A 17,077-nucleotide genomic window follows, 5' to 3' on the forward strand; every position below is an offset into this window, starting at 1 on the left:
ATTGTAAAGTAACAATAATATATATATATATATATATGGATAGGAACACGCTTCTCTGCAATATCGTTTTTAGGCTTACTTACTGTCAATTTCAGCAATATCCCCTACCATGGGTTATCATCTTAATAATAAAAAACTAAAAATATCTTATCAGGCTGAAATTACCAGAGAGGTGGTGGATGCCCTATCCCTGAAGACATCTGAAATCAGTCTGGACTGGGCTCTGAGCAACTTGATCTAGCTGTAGATGTCCCCATTAATTGCAGGGGAGTTGGACTAGATAACCTTTAAAAAGTCTCTTCCACTTCTAATGATTCTAGGATCCTATGAAAAGAGCACAGTAGCAGTATTTGATAGAGCATATTCTCAGCTACAAAACAGTATTTTTCAACAAAGTCACCACCACTAGTTATGTATTTTCGCCAGCAATGAAACAGCCCACATGCTATGCTCAGAACAATTTGCACCAGCAGAAGTGATGGCTGTGGCTGTCACCACTGCTAAAACACACCATCCACCCCTCCCTGTGCTCACATCCACTGTTTGGACTCCATAAAAATTCAGCAGTCATTAGTTAACATCAGTGGGTGCCATTTGTTCTGCAGGAAGTAATTCACTGACACACCTTTGCCTCATAAGCAATTTCATAGCAGACATCATTTCTCAGACTGCCCCTCTGATGCCCTCTGTCACACAGTAACATGTTAAGGGATGCTGGTACCAACATTCAGCCCCCACCATCATACCACCACCATCTGCCTGTGACACTGTGGACAGGAGTAGCCCAAATAATCAGTGACATCTTTTTGCACCCATGTTCTCAATTGAAATCAGTCATCCAAACATATGTCATGATGAATCATTTCTGGCCCTGACATACTAAACATCTAAATACTTTTTATAGATTTTAGAAGAGTTTCAGCAGCACTGAGGTCTGATATCAAAACACAAGAACACAACAGTTTCATCAGTATCAGAGTGCATCACTCGTTGCACAAACTCCTTTCAAGCCGGTAAAGCTAGGAATAAGTCACATTAGTATGTTTATGTAAGTGTTAATTTCACTTTTCCTAACTCCTGCAATCTAGAGAAATGCTTAACAATGATCTCCAAAGTATACTATTACAAAAATCTCTTTGCTCTTTAGCTAATACACACCCAGGTACAAAACTATTAAAACATGAAATTAACTATTACGTTACTAAATAAAATTTAGCTTCTAGCTTATGACTGTTTGCTTTTAATACTACCCTATCTGATCTCACAATTTAAAAAGTCAAACTACTTTTGCACATTGTGTCAATATCTGCATCAAACTTAAGTTTTTCACCTAGCACAAAAGGATCTTTCACACAGAAAAAATTATTTGCTTCCAACAATGGACAAGAATCACCTGTCCAACTCCACAGCAGAAGAGCTTATACAGAGCTTATACAATTCTTTTCCAAATGGTAAATACTTAAGTATTCTCTAAAACAACAATAGAGACCTTTCTGTGAATTGCAGCATGATGGAACTTGGTAGAACAATATAAGAAAACAGAAAAGGATACACTGCAAAAGCCAAGACAAGTAGACACCACACTACACTGATATTCATTTCTTGCGGGGGCTTCACAATGCTGTAATATGCTTCAGTCACCACATACACAACTGTAGCTGCAACAGTGAAATCCACCAACCACTGGTATTCAGGAAAGTAATGTAAAGCTGAAAAATACAAGTTTGCAAACATTACAGCTGTGATATTTTTAAGGCAATTATTGTCATATACAGAATACAATAAATTAAGCTGGGCTATTTACAAAGAGGGAGCTGCTGGGAAGTGTGAAGAGCAGTTAATGATAAGAAAGCCAAGCCTGTCCCTCCGAAGAACCTTACCTAGATCAAGAGAGTTAAAAAGCCACAAAACACTATGCAGCACTTGTCTGCTGACTATGAGATACCTGACAATAAACACGGGACATTGGTTAAATACAGGTATTTCCAAGTCTTACTTAGAAATAATAATTTTTTCAGATTTAGCTTGCTTGAATGCATAGCTCTTTAAAAACAGCTAAATCTTCAGTTGCATTCATATCCATAAACACTCAGGAAGACAATGATGCTTCTGTATACAGCACATGCATATGAATACGTAAATAAGGAAATATATAGCATACGTGCACAGAAAAGTCTTAAGGTTACATATGTAAAGGAAATTCATTATCATTAAGGAATCAGAAATCATGATTTTAAAAAACATGCAACTTTCAAAACATTTAACACTCCTTACTTCTGCACTGTCATTTTTGGTACCTAAGCATTTTAAGCCAGTTTCATCTCTGTAGGTCTAGGTTTCTGTGTAATAGTACATTTCCTATTCCAGGCCAGCCAAAAGCGTATGTTTCAACATCTGTCAGTTACCATTTTCTCATCCAAAGCTATGACCTCTGTTTCTAATACGCCGTGATGTGATCCTTTCTACATGGCCTCATACTGCTTTGGATGCCTGGTTGCAACATTTTTTGCAATCTCATTTAACACTCTTTACATTGGTTGTCAATAAAAAAAATAATCCAGCATTTGCTGCAAATAAATACTTAATAGAAAATACCAGGACATATTTGATACATGACATCACTGTAGTACCAGCATCTTTGTTCTTACCAATAGTGTCCCTCTCAGTCACAGACTTTGTTTCCAGATGAAGATCGATATCTTTTGGAATGGTTAAAGGTTTGTTTTCAATGTGACCATTATATTTTCTGTAACAAAAAATACATACGTAGATAAATAAAATAAACGTAAATTCCACAAAATCAACTTTTTCTTTGTATGTATAATAACATTTCAAATTTAAGAAGAGTGCAGACTCCTTTTCCCTTAAATGCAAACACTTCTATCTAGTTTGCTAAAAGCAATAATTCCAGTTTAAAGAGTTAAGAAACAACAAGGCATGCCAGTAATTACAGGGTATATCTTGTAACATTCTAATGCACTATGACAGTTATGCACACTGGTCTAAGTAGCTTCTACATGCTGTATCCTAGTCACACATGAAGACAGAAGCAGGTGGGTACCGTTTACTCCATCCCACTGTTAGACAGTAATCTGTAGTGATCTAAGAAGTAACCCCAGCCTCAACAGTTCAATTATATGAGTACCACTGTAGAAAAGAATACATCTGCCTTGCCAAACAAATCTCCTGAAGAAACCTGAAACTGAAGTGATGCTTTCCAGATGAAGTCTGAGCAAGGTTCCAAGCCCACTCCCCCAAAAAATCAGATTTCCCGAAATAGCATCAGGCTTTTAAGTTTGTCACCTAAGCTAGATTAACCTAGATCCTTGAAAGATGTATCCGATCAGCCATCAATAAAATAACTGTTAGGCAGTTTTCTAATTTAAAAGGATGGCTGCAGAAATGGCTTTTACCTATTTCAGCTCATATCCTGCTTGTGAAAAAAGTAAAAACAATTATCACCGTATTAAGAGCAATCCTAGAGATACAGTAGACCTTGAAAAGAAGTAATATACCATGCTCCTTTGGCTCCTGCATCTTCAAAATCTTTTCATGGGGCACATTAAAAAGAACGTGGCCAGCAGGTCAAGCGAGATGATCCTCCTGCTCTACTCTGCCCTGGTCAGGCTTCACCTGGAGTTCTGCATCCAGTTCTGGGCTCACCAATAGAAAAATGACAAGGATCTCCTGGAGAGATTCTCTCCAGAAGGGGGCCACAGAGATGATAAAGGGCCTGGAGCGTCTCCCCTATGAGGAAAGGCTGAGTAAACTGGGTATGTTCAGCCTTGAGAAAAGACTTGGAGGGGATCTGATTAATTTTTATAATTATCTTAAATGTGTGAGTCAAAGAGACATAGCCAACCACTTTTCAGTGATCTGTGGGGATAGGACTAGGGGAAATGGCCATAAGCTGGAGCATAGGAAGTTCTGCACCAATATGCGAAGGACCTTCATAGTGAGGGGGATGGAGCACTGGAACAGGCTGCCCACAAAGGCTGTGGACCCTCCTTCTCAGGAGATATTCACGCCCGCTTGGTGCCAAACTGTGCAGCCTTCTGTAGGGCATCTGCTTTGAAGGGAGATGACCTCCGGAGGACCCTCACAGACCCTACAATTTTGTGATTCTGTGAAAATAAGCCATATTACAAGTTCAAAACCCCTTAGAGGACAACAATAAAACAGTATACTTAGCCAAATTTCAAAACAGCACCTCTGAAATCAAAAAAGGAGAGGCAGATTTTCCAAAGAAAAAAGAGCTATTGCAACATCAGCATTAAAAAGAAATCCATTCAACTATGAACAAGTTTTTAAAGAGTAAGGCCCTCTTAGTTAACATGTGACCTGAGAATACAACCAGAAAGAGTCAATAAATATTATTTCTTTCATGTGATACTAGTTTTTAGTATCACTCAAAGCACAATAATTTTAATGAACATACTGAAAAATGAGGACTAAAATCTAAAGCACCACTCAAAAGTATGTCCAGGTCTAAACAAGGACTTGCCAATAACACCTTACTACAAACAACTGCCTACAACTATTATGACTCTATTTTCCTGGTTACGTATTAATGTATCATATCAGTCTTATAATAACTGAACAATATCAACAAAATTTGACTGCATAGACACCAAAAAACACTGCATCAATTTGAAGCATTACATGCAGTATTTTAATAGTTGAAAAGTGATTTAATGTATATATGTGCCTTGTGATACAGTTTCCTGCTACTTTTCACAGCACAATTTCCAAAGATTGCAAAGTTAAGGCTTACAATTCAGTATAAATTAATATGCCATGTTTCTACACAGCAGTGAGTATGCAATTGCTTTAGTGAAAGTGAACACATGATTTGGAAAGCAGAAGATTGGCAACACTAAGAAAACACATACACAAAGTAAAATTATTTTGTATAAGGCTCCTGTTTATGAATTTAAACATTTAGTTCTGTCCTTTATTTTACGTATAGATATTACTGATTAGATGAACACAAACTGTAATGCTATTCACAATTGTTTTATCAAGTTGAAGGAAAACAAGAATGTTGTTAGACAATTCCCAACTTTAAGAGTACTGTGACAAATACGTAAAATGAAAAATACTTATGTTAAGGAAACAACTCATTATCCCAAAACACTGCAAGTAAGTATCTCAAAAACTTGGGAAAAAAAAAATACATGAAGAATAGAATATACATGAACTTCAGGGATTCGTACCAGAGTTAAAGGAAAATGATTAAAGGAAATAAAAAGAAAGCCATAGTGTATTTTGCTGTTTATTTTAAACACAGACAAGTCCAATTTTTTTTAATTTATCTTTTAATCACCACAATAAGCTCCACCACCTCACCATCAGTCTTGGCTCTTGGTGCAGTTCTACTTTTGGTAAGTATGTTGGAGACCTTCATGATTGAACCTGAGAATCTTGTTTCCAGCTGAAGCTGATGGACAGCTATCTCATCACTCCCTGTTTTTTTTCTGCTAGGCTGAACAAGCCAAGCTGTTCCAGACGGCTCTTGTAAGACATGCTGTTTCCTGCACGATCCTAGTAACACTTCTGTTCACCTACTCAAGTCTGAATTTATATTTCTTGAACATGAGTGAGCAGAACTTTTCATAGTAATCACAGTAAAGTACTACACCAGTGCTTTGTGCGAGGGGAGTAATACTTTCACTGGAAAAAGCCAGAAGTTGGCCAGAGCTGTAATACAGATCATAACAAAAAAAAAAAAAGGGGGGGGGGGGGGGAGGGGGGAGAGGAGAGGAAGAGAAAGTAATGCTTACCTATCTTTTTTGCTCTTCCCTCTTTGTTTCCCTGCAAGAATCCGTAGTTCTTCTTCAGTAGGATGTTGATACCATCGTAAACTAAGGGGAAATTGCAAGTAACATATTGTTAACACTAGCAATATACAATGATTTAAACCAACCAAACAAAAAACCACAACAACATAACTATACATCAAAACAGACCTATATATATATACAATAGCAGTTATTTGCAACACCTAAACAACATACCCCGCTTGGACTGAACAACAACAGCTGACCTTCAGTTCTCTTCAGCACAAATTACTTCCCAGATACCATATGAAAATTTTACAGCTACCCCTTTGCAACATGCCCTTCACTTCTCAAAGCAAGCAACTGTCACCAAACTTACTAGGAAAAAGAACAGCAGCTTACAAAAGCACAGACAGGTAAATATTAAAATATGTAAATGCTGTCTACAAAAATATCTGCATATTTTACTATCTCAGTTATGGATTTTGCACAAGAGTTAAAAAACAAAATTAACTGATTTGTGTGTAAACTGTACAATCCTCTACTTTCACACATAAACGCACCATCCGTTTACTCATTTATCTAAAAGGCAAGAGAAGGCGAGGAAGTTCCAAAGTGGAAAAAAAGATGGTTCAGTCTCAGTAATTTTATTCAAATTTTTAAGCAAGAACTTTAGTAGCTCCAGCACAGTCATTCCTACCCAGCAAAAGCAAGGTGCCCTTCAGATTTTGGATGGCTGTCACTCTGATTCTTCTGCTAAAATGTTAAGGCAGAGAAATCCAACTATAAACAGAAACATACTTGGAAGATTTATCTGTATTAATGCACAAGTTTTGTTTTGTTTTCTGGAGAAGGCTACTAATTTATGATATAGTTTAATACAAGGTAATAATGAAGAGGGAGCAATGGTACCCATAACTATTATTATTACTCAAGTTAGGAAAATCTCACTAAGTAAGACCATCCAAATCTACATCAAAGAATCTGAAATGCCACAGACAAAATTCTGGTTCTGTTTAGTATGCTAACACAAATAAGAATACTTAAAACCACAACTTGGACTTCATTACACTACAAAATGCGCTGCAAGTAATTCAAAATTACAAGTAACAGAAGTAACAGTATACAAAAGGAGTTTGGTGGGGTTTTTTTTCAGTTGTTTTTTAATTTGATAAAGCTAACAGGTCTTCAATTTAAAATCGCAAAAAAAAAAAAAAAAAAAAAGAAGTGAACACATTTTCATTAAGGTAGAGGTTGGGAAAAAAAAGAAAAAAAAAAAGATTGCATTTGCTTTAGCCTGCTTAAAACTGAGATTCTGCAACTGATTAGTCTGTAGCTTTGATAGAGTTTACAATGAAGACCAGCACAAACATGCCTCAGTTAATTTGAATGATTGCCTTTAATGACTGTAGAAAAGAACATCACTTTTCTCCTGAAGTGGCTTGGAAGTAGGACAAAAGCTACTGAGAAAAGCAACATTTTGGTAGAGACAGGCTTACTAGTTAAAAATGCAAATGCCCTGGTAGATACTTGGGCTGCCAATTCATTGACTTCAATAAATTTGAATGTTCATATTCTGTTCAAGTCCTGAAAAGGTTTGTATACCTTTTTGAATATAAGTAAATTATGTTTCAGCGGTTAAAGATAGCCATCCACTCTACAAATGAAAAAACAACTTCTGTCTGTCCATTCTAACAACTACGTTAAATTTTGAAATGTCTATGTTTCCTTTTAATGGGCTTTGAATGTACACATATGGGCTTCTTGAAACCAGCTGGTCACTTGAAGGTTCTGCATTTTCTCATAAAACGTTTACCTTCCATCCCCTCTGTCTCCTGAAGATATTTCAGATTATTTCTTTAGAAAAACCTCCCAACACTTCCAAAGAAAAACATCTTGGCCAAATAACTAAAACTTGCATTGGTGATCACAGTCTAGTTGAAAATAATACGTTGACAGGAAAGGACACAGAGGAAGTAACTTTTCCTAGGAAAGCTGGACTTCACTGTGTGTGTAAAACACACTCCAACACCCCACTTACAGAAGTCCATCTAAGAAAACACTTTGCAGATGGATAATGCTTGGGAAAATAGGTTTACATATGCTTGTCAGATAAACTATTAAAAAAAATATTTTCTTTCTGACATAAAAATTCAGATTCTTGTTTTAGTAAAGCTCCCGATTCGATTTTATTTCTGAAACACAGATGTATTCACATCTCTTTACAGAATTCTAGTATTTGGCATGTTACTTATAATGACTGAAATGACAACACAGTAGATCATTTACCTTATAAATAGAATGCTGAAAAGCAACAATGAGATTTTCAAGGTTACTAACATGAAAGGCAATGAGACACCCACTGACCTCCATGGGAGCAGAACTCCAAAGTGCTAGTGCAGAAATTCTGCTTTATGTACTTATCTGTACATGTGCAAAGATTAAAAACAAGAAAGGGTGACTAAAAATATATTTGAACAGCAAATCTTTCACTGGCACATTTGCCTTAGAATATGAATGCAGAGACTACAGAGAATGAAAACTCAATAAGAATGAAGGACACAACCATAATGCTGAGCAATTCTTAAAAAAAATAATTAAATTCTGAAATGGACATAAAGACGAATGTTTTAAATACAATATAAAAAGTAGAAGATATCATTTGAAATATAACTGATACAACACTATGATACTAACATAGTATAAACAATGAAGATATGAGGTTTCAAATTCATAGCAAATTTTCTATAACTCACAATATCATATTCTTTTTAGAGGAAAAAAAGAGGTTGTCAGTACCCTGCAAGAGTGGTCAACAGTGAATCTGCTCAAAACAGCTAAGAGTATGATTCCCATCTGTATCATCTGCCCATTGATAACTCTGTTTTCCATTCCACCTCACCACTGCTGCTGTGATATTTATCACACATACATCTGTGTTTTAAATGTCACACATTAGTGGCATTTTTTCTTGGCAATCATTTGGGAATTGAAAAAGGAAAAACTGAAAAACAATTTTAAAAAATTTTAAAGTGTCCAAGATACTGAGGGGGAAGAAAAAGCAGTGGAAAACTATACAAGACTGGTTAAGACTATCATGGAATATGCTATCATTTAAGGAAACTCCTTCAGAAATCAAGAAGCAGAGATGTAGCATTCTCCAAATTTCAGCAGTTCCAAAAGACATAATACTACCTTCTAATCATTCATTCAAGGTGTTTTTCTTCCGAGAGGAATAAACAAAGCATCTCTGTTTCTTTTAATATTTAATATACTAATTCAATTCAAAACAGACGCTGTTTTCAGTTATTACGGATATTGCCACACAGGGAATACCCCCTTTGCAACACACTGTCTGTCTGATCTATCATAATGAAGAAGTACTATATTGAAATGTATAGTAATCCTGTCCTATGAAGCTCTCAAAAACACAACTGTTAATACATACCTAAGCACTCAGTTTATGCAAGGTTAATCAGTACAACTGTCAGAAATAATGAAGCACTTCAGAGAAAGAAGTCCTTTGGTTCTCAACAGTATTTAACTTAGCTTTTCAATATAAAATTATGTAGCCTGTTCCTCTAGTAAAGTAAGAGCTGGAAAACCGCTAGCTTTACGACTAATAAAATTAACAGCAAAAAGTCTACTCTTTTACAGCAGCATTGCCTTAACACCTTGAACCTGCAAGTCAGGTGCCATCATGCTGTGCAAAGCTCAGGAATAGCAAGGAGATTAATTACTTTTCAAGACAAACTAAATTAGTTACATTCTACTGTTTCTACTGTGATGCGTAATTGCTTTACCACACTCACACACCATGTATAAACAGTTTCTTATCTTACCTGCCACTACAGAGAAGCCAACGAGCAAGAGAATAGTGAGGTATGATCTTCTGTATGACACTAGCCATTACCATGGTAACCACCAACTGTACACCTATTACACCCTGTAGAGGAATAAGTTAACAAGAAGTCAGTATGTGCTCTTCAAATCTGCTTCAGTACCTTTTTGTTTCGTTCCCATATTTTGAAAACACCCTCAAGTAACAGGGATGATCTTTTTTTTTTTTAATCTAGAAGGTAAAAACACCACTCTGCATTAATGTTCAAGAAATCCCCTGGAACCTGCAGTAACCAACTACATCCTTTACCAAAAGAAAAAGGCATCACAAGGCCAGCAGCATCAGCGCCCTGCCAGCTCCCAACAGAGTCCCTCAGCTGAGCAGGTTGGGATGCCACATGTTGATACGGCACTCCACAAGATATTCTGCTGTACAATCTAATCACTCGTCACAATCTTGCTGTTTGTGGTCTCTTTCTCTTCAGCATGATTTAACACTGACACCCCCAAATACACCGTAGTTCACCATTTACAACAACCACCTCTTGAAATTTCAGCCTCCTGTTAACACAGAGCATTTGATCCTTCCTGCACTAACGGAATAGATGGTGAAGGGAAGTTACACAATAATCAGTGTAAGTTATATACTGTAGTAAGTTTTTATCTTTTCTCCCTTCCAACAATTCTTTGTTTGTTTGTTTAAATATATCAGAAATTGTGCAGTCAATTCTGCAGTTACAAAAATTACAGTCCAATAGAATGTAACAGGTGATGTCCAGTACCATCCTTAATGAAACACGATTTAAAATTATCAAGATAGCACAACGTACCGTTTTCCATTAGTAATCACCTAAAATGAATATTACCAGACATCTCATAATGAGGTTTTAATTATCAATTAGAAGTACCTGTTACATCTTTACAACTTGAAATAACATGTTTGGGTTTTCTTCAGCTGTTCAGGCCTGGAACTTATAAATAGAAAGGAGAACAAATTTTTACTCTATCTGATAGCACAAGGATAAGGGGGATTGATTTTAAACTGAAAGAAGGAAGATCTAGACTAGATATTGTAGGAATTCTTTATTTATTTTTTTTCTTCAGCAGGCAGTGAGGCCCTGGCACAGCTGCCCAGAGAAGCTATGGGAGCCCCACTCCTGGATGCGCTCAGGGCCAGGTTGGATGGGGCACTGGGCAGCTGGAGCTGGGGGGGAGCAGCCCTGCCCACAGCAGGAGATTGCAACTGGGTGGACTTTAAGGTCCTTTCTAACAGAAAACATTTTGTGATCGGAGTTTCTGCAGTGCTCTTGCACAACCGCTTCTGCCTTCTTGAAATTTCAACTGTTTCCATAAATTCTTCTACATACCTCAAAAGAACTGACTTTCACTAAAGCTTCCTTTCAGCAAGACCAGGGATCCCTGCAATAACTTTTTTTTTTTTTTTTTGCAAGAAGCCAATAATAGACAAATTGTGATATGTCCATTGATATCACACTATATGGAAAAAATAACATTTTGCTAACACTCACCTGTATATATTTTTGCACTACTTATTTATATGTACATTAATACATTCTGCAATATACACCATCCCAAGCTATCTTAAGATACAGAATTGCTGTTCCCCAAAGAAAACCACAAAACAGAGGGATTGTTCCAATTCAGGTTCTAACTAATCAAATCTCCCACACAACTTTGGAGGCTTTCCCTTACCACAAATATTAGTTTAGCTACTCACTTCAAGAATACAAAGGCAGATTAGGTACTGGTTCCAATCGATATCTTCTGCTTTACTTGACATACTCTAAATTAGTAGACATGGTCTATCCCTAGTTAATAGAATATTGTTTAAAGGGGAAGACATTAAAGGATGAAGCTCTTTTACAAGACAAAATCTTCTGTAAGAAACAATGAGCACAAACTGGAACGCAGATGTTCTGTCTGAAGACCAGAAATCCACTTCTGTGCTGCGTGACAGACTAAAGAAACATTAGAAACAGAAGCCAGTGCCTTTCAGATCAGAGAGACACTTCTGTCTGTGTACTGCTGAAAATCCCTCAGCCCCAAGGTAAGAAGACTGTGAAAGACAGTTAAACCAGTCTCTGTGCAAAACAGGAGTTGACTAGTAACCACATGGTCAGCGCCGAGAGCAACACAGAACAGCCAGACAGTGACTACAATGCCTGATAAGTTGCAGAGCTGTTTTTCCATAACAGAGAAAGATCTTTGGTCAGAGGTCTTTCAGTATCTTGATCTCTCAAGTCCAGGACCTTGAAGTACTTACGGCATCATTACTTCTGTTTGTGCTACAGAGAACATATTTTATAAGAAAGCTTTGAATAATACATAATAAAGAATTCCTAAGTAGTCTACAATAGAAGTGTTTGCAGTTATATTGAAGGATAAGACAGACACACTCTTAAAATAAAAATGACAGGCCCAAAAATCACTATGGTAAGTACGAACAAAGTGCAACCTAGATTTTGGCCTTCATAGTCTATACCTCTAGGGCTACATAATTAGAGACATTGTTACTGATAAAGACCGGAACAAAAAGTAAGAATAAGTACGATAAAGCTTCCATACTCTTATCTACAAATGATGTGTGCTGATAACACAAACACAGCTACCTCGTAATATTAACAGACAATATGAACACTGTTAAAAGTACTACTTCCTAGAGTATATTTTTATATTTACAGAACATGCAGAGCAAGAATAACCAAGGTTAATAGTTTTATCAAAGATAAGACTTCAGCCCTTGCATTCTGACCTTACCCAAGGTTACTCTCCCACTCTGACTGTGCCATGTAAAGTTTTTTCCCTTGCTCTATCACATACACAGATGCTACTAATATTCAATACCTAGGTTTACTTGGGGCTTCAAAACTGCTTCGTCTACAACAACCTCTATAACAACCACTGACTGCCGCACCCCACCCCCAACTCACCCCACACCTCCAATGCAGGATGAAGGCAGTGATTTGAAGCCAGCAGTTGTATGCACTGGGATTACTTAGAATAGCACACCAGCTGAACAACTACATGCTCGAGAAAACAGACAGGAGAACACAGCTCCATGTTCAGAAACACAATGCCAGCTACTTATTTCTGAAGTGACAATTCTTGTAAAAACAAAGAGTTTGTTTTACAGAACAAATGAAGCATCAAGTGGCAGGAAGAACACACAAAGGAATTCATGTCTACCACCAACAGCTCACCTCCATGTGCCACTTCTGCTTTGGCCAGTGCTCTTCCCCAAGCTTCCCAAGCTCAAAGAAGGGTCATAAACTGGTAGATAGGAGTCACAATCTGCATGACTCTCTTTGAATCAAGGTATGTTATTTAAAAATCAAACTACAGTCTTGTAAGCCAACATCATTTTATCCCCCATGAAACAAGAGTGCTCCCTAACCACGACTATTACAGAATTAAGGATCATTAGGAAAATCAAACTACTAATGTAGAAGTCTCATGACTGCAACCCAACCACTTTTAAAGTCACAGAATTATCATTACTACTGAAGTAATCAATAGAGAATGCGCCTCAGGCAGAAAATCAGTACATATTCAATGTAGTATTACATTACAAGCAAAACCAGTTCAGAGAACTGATCTACAATAATGAAGAAATAGAAGGTATGAGATTATGTTAAAAGATTTTTAAAATCTACCACATCTATATTTACCTAATTGACACATTAATGGTGGGAGCTCTCACCCTCGCAACCATTAACTCACTTTACAGAAGGCTTTGCCACTGCAAGAATCATTCCAGGAACAAGAAGTAGAAAATATCTAGTGCCTCTGCAGTACAGCCTAAACACTATGGCAGTATTAAGATGCTTGCACAGAACTGTGAACATAATGTGCATTACAGCTAGAAAGATCAGCCCTGATAGTCACAGCTAAGAGTTGTACAGCCAGTCAGTTGTTGAGACAACAGTTTGTGAGCCTACTGATATAAAAGAAACTGTTGTACATTTCATTCTGCCACTGAGTAAGAACTGGAGAACGCAGCTTTCACATAAGGTACAGGTAGACTACCAAAGACTGTATTTTCATGTGACTTAGAATCCTTGCTTCTGATTCCAGAACATTTGTCAATACAGCCAGCAACTCTCAAGGAAAAGCAGAAATGATTTCTCAAGCCTATTAGGAAGCATTTAATGGATTGCGCCCTAGAGTGCTGATGGAGTTGGCAGATGTGATTGCCAAGCCACTCTCAATCACCCTTCAACAGTCCTGGCTAACCAGGGATGTCCTGGCAAACTGGAGACTGGCAAATGAGATTCCTACCTTAAAAAAGGGCCAGAAACATGACCCTGGTCACTACAGACCTATCAGAGAGACCTGGATATACTGCATCGATGGCCCAAAGTAAACTGTATGAGTTTTAATAGGGCCAAGCGTTGGGTCCTGCAGTTTGGTCACAGCAACCCCAGGCAACCCAACAGGCTTGCAGACAGACAAGTGGCTGGAAAGCTCCCTGATGGAAAAGAGACCTTGGTGTACTACTGATGGACAGTCGGCTGAATATGAGCAGCAGTGTGCCCAGCTGGCCAAGAAAGTCAACAGCATCCTGGCTTGTATCAGGAATGGTGTGGTAAGCAGGAGTAGGGAAGTCATCCTTCCCCTGTACTTGGCATTGGTGAGGCCTCACCTTGAGTATTGTGTTCAGTTTTGGGCACCTCAGTACAGAAAGTACATGGAGGTACAAGGCAACATGGAGGTACAAGAAGGGCAACAAGGCTTGTGAAGGGCTTGGAGAATATGTCCTATGAGGAGACTGAAGAAACTGGGGCTGATTAGTCTCGCTAAAAAGAGGCTGAGGGGAGACCTTATTGCTCTCTTAAAATACCTGAAAGGTGCTTACAGTGCAAGCAGGGTTGTTCTCTTCTCATTGGTGACAGGAGGAGGGGAAGTGGCCTCAAGTTGTGCTAGGGTAAGTTTAGGCTGGATATCAGGAAAAGCTTCCTTATAGAAAGGGCTGTTAAGCACTGGAATAGGCTTGCCAGGGAGGTGGTTGAGTCACCATCCCTGGATGTGTTTAAAAACCATTTGGATGTGGTGCTCAGGGACATGATTTAGCAGAGGATTGTTAGTTAGGGTAGAATGGTTTGTTTGTGGTTGTACTTGATGATCTTTAAGTTTTTTTTCCAACCTGAGCAATTCTATGATTCTAGTGGTATTCAAATAAGGGCCTCATTGAAAGGAAAACCTGTATTTGCTTACAACTTTCCAAACTAGCTCCAAATAGAGCAGTGGGATAATGGAATCCTAAAAATAACAGGAATATTTCAAGAATTTTAGAGTCAACATTCTACTCTCAAAGGAAAAGTAGGGAAAAGGAATGAAAAATGGAAAGAGGCACAGTAGAGAAGAAAACAACACAGTTCCTTTCAGGTTCCAAGATGCACATAATTAAGGAACAGATAATTAAAATCAGCTTGTTAAATATTTCAGTGTTAGAAGAGTTAAGTATCCGATTTTACTCAAAGCGTAACCTCAAAGTGGAGATGCTAAGCAAGATCTCTGGCAATTGGACAAATGCTGTCACTACAGCTAAAACGTACTGACATATTTACCAATACAGAAGAGTTTGCACCAATGGGACACATCATACAGCACTGTGGTGCCCATTCATATGTAGAATGCAAATCTCGAAAGCAGACCCACTCAACTGGGATAACTCGGGTGTTTTGTATTGTAACTAAGGCCCAAACACAGGGCCCACCCCATCCTTACAGAACAGGGTTGCAGTCACCAAACACTCACACCTCTACAAACACCCGTGCTGCCTGCAACACTAACACTAACGACGCCAACCAGACTTTGCTCTTCTGCTGCTGTCCATCGAAGCTCATTTCCTGTGTATTATCCCACGTGCCACGTCCGTACTACGAGTTATAAACGCAACCTGAAGCAGGATTTTTCCATAAACCCAGCGTCGCAGCACGCTGCCCCACACACACCACGGCCCCGTCCAATCTTAGGGCACTAAAAAAGAGGGAGTGTTAAAACCGACTGAAGCAAAAGTTACCAGATAAAGCGCAGGTAACGCAAAGTCCCTCCTGCCCGCCCTCCCCTTGGCGCCGCGACCCGCCGCCCCGCTCACCATGCTGCTCCAGACGGCGCAGCCCGCCGCTCCAGCCGCCCGCCCCGACCCCGCTCGCAGCGCATAAATCCGCCGCCCGGCCCCGCTCTGCCCGGACCGGCCCCGCTCCGCCGCGGCGGCCCAGCGCCCGCCAGGCCCCGCGCCGGCTGCCGACAGCCGAGGTCACGCAACGGTCCCGCCGGCGCCAGGCCCCGCAGAGCTGCCCGAAGAAACGCCTGACTGAAAGTGCTAACGGAGAGCACGGGCCGAGACGCAGAAACGGCCCCTCGCTTCGTGTCCGGCTCCTGCCGAAAACGAAGATGGAAGAGGCGGGCTGAGACGCCCGGCGAGGCGCGGCGTCGCCCAGCCGCCCGCTCCCGGCCCGGCAGGCACGGCGCGGGCCCCCAACTCCGCGCACTGAACCACCACAGCGCCGCCGGCACCGGCAGGGAGGGGCCGAAGAGTGCGCGTGTGCCGCTTTCGCGCCTGCGCGGTGCTCGCCGTCCTGAGCGAGGCGGGCCGCCGGCTGCTACACGGCGCATGCGCGGCACGGAGCGCGGCCGGGAGTTGGGCGGGGGAGGTGCGAGGGAGCTCCGCCCCATCAAGGCTGCGGTGCGTACGGAGTGTGCGTGAAGGGCGGGCGGGCTGGGAAGCTGGGCCTGGGAACAACGCGTGCTTCTGTGTTTTTATCTTTTATTGGGAAGCTGTGAAAGTCCCGCTAGTGGCGCCGGGGGCGCCGCCTCTTGCGGGGCGGAGGAGCGCGCTGGGCGCTGCCGGCCCTCCTCTTCGTGGGGCGCCGGGATCCTCTGCCGAGGGCCCCGCTGGACGTGCCGGGGAGCTCCTCCGCTTCGGGACCCCCGGAGCTGCCGGAGGGCGCGGCGCTGGGGGCGGCGGAATCCTGCGGGGAGGCGGCGGGACCGGACGGGGCAGCGGGGCCGTCCTCGTGCTCCTGGGCAGCGCCGGGGACTTCAGAGCCGTCCTCGTGCTCCTGGGCAGCGCCGGGGTCTTCAAGGCCCAGCAGCCTCTGGACCTCCTGGCCTCACAGTCTCTGAATGGCTTCAATGGTGATGTCCAAGAACTGTCCTGTGGTGGGTCCCAGGATGCCCTCTAAGTGCTGCACCTGGCACAGGACTGCCATCAGATCATGCTCTCCAGACAGTTGATTTGCCACCAGTGCAGCACGTGGGTGCACAGACAACTGCTGCTCCAGCCAGGGCAGCACTGGGTCAAGGGATGTCTTGTCCATCCCTGAAAACTGCTGCCCATTCCTCCAGAAAGAGGCTGCCCACCTTCTCTGACTCTTTGGCCATGGGGTGGAAGAAATTCCTCAGCAGTGTAAGGGTTGGCAGCAATGCCAAAG

General features: G+C 40.6%; 1 protein-coding gene across 2 annotated transcripts in view; it reads right to left on the minus strand.

Annotated features, from left to right (window-relative positions):
- Nucleotides 1-15,888, minus strand: part of TMEM161B (transmembrane protein 161B) — a 38,928-nt gene extending 23,040 nt beyond the window's left edge. Inside the window, exons 1-5 of one of the 2 annotated variants that reach the window (XM_072359809.1) lie at nt 15,739-15,869; nt 9,623-9,726; nt 5,784-5,864; nt 2,649-2,746; nt 1,553-1,709 (exon numbers count right to left, since the gene is read on the minus strand). In XM_072359809.1, the coding sequence (XP_072215910.1) occupies nt 1,553-1,709; nt 2,649-2,746; nt 5,784-5,864; nt 9,623-9,726; nt 15,739-15,741 (443 nt within the window). In that variant the 5' untranslated portion in view covers nt 15,742-15,869. Of the gene's footprint in view, nt 1-1,552; nt 1,710-2,648; nt 2,747-5,783; nt 5,865-9,622; nt 9,727-15,738 lie in introns of both variants that reach the window. The other variant, XM_072359810.1, reaches the window with a different exon arrangement.
- Between the last annotated feature and the right edge of the window lie 1,189 nt (nt 15,889-17,077).

Source organism: Excalfactoria chinensis, chromosome Z, assembly GCF_039878825.1.
Source record: "Excalfactoria chinensis isolate bCotChi1 chromosome Z, bCotChi1.hap2, whole genome shotgun sequence".
NCBI lineage: Eukaryota > Metazoa > Chordata > Aves > Galliformes > Phasianidae > Excalfactoria > Excalfactoria chinensis.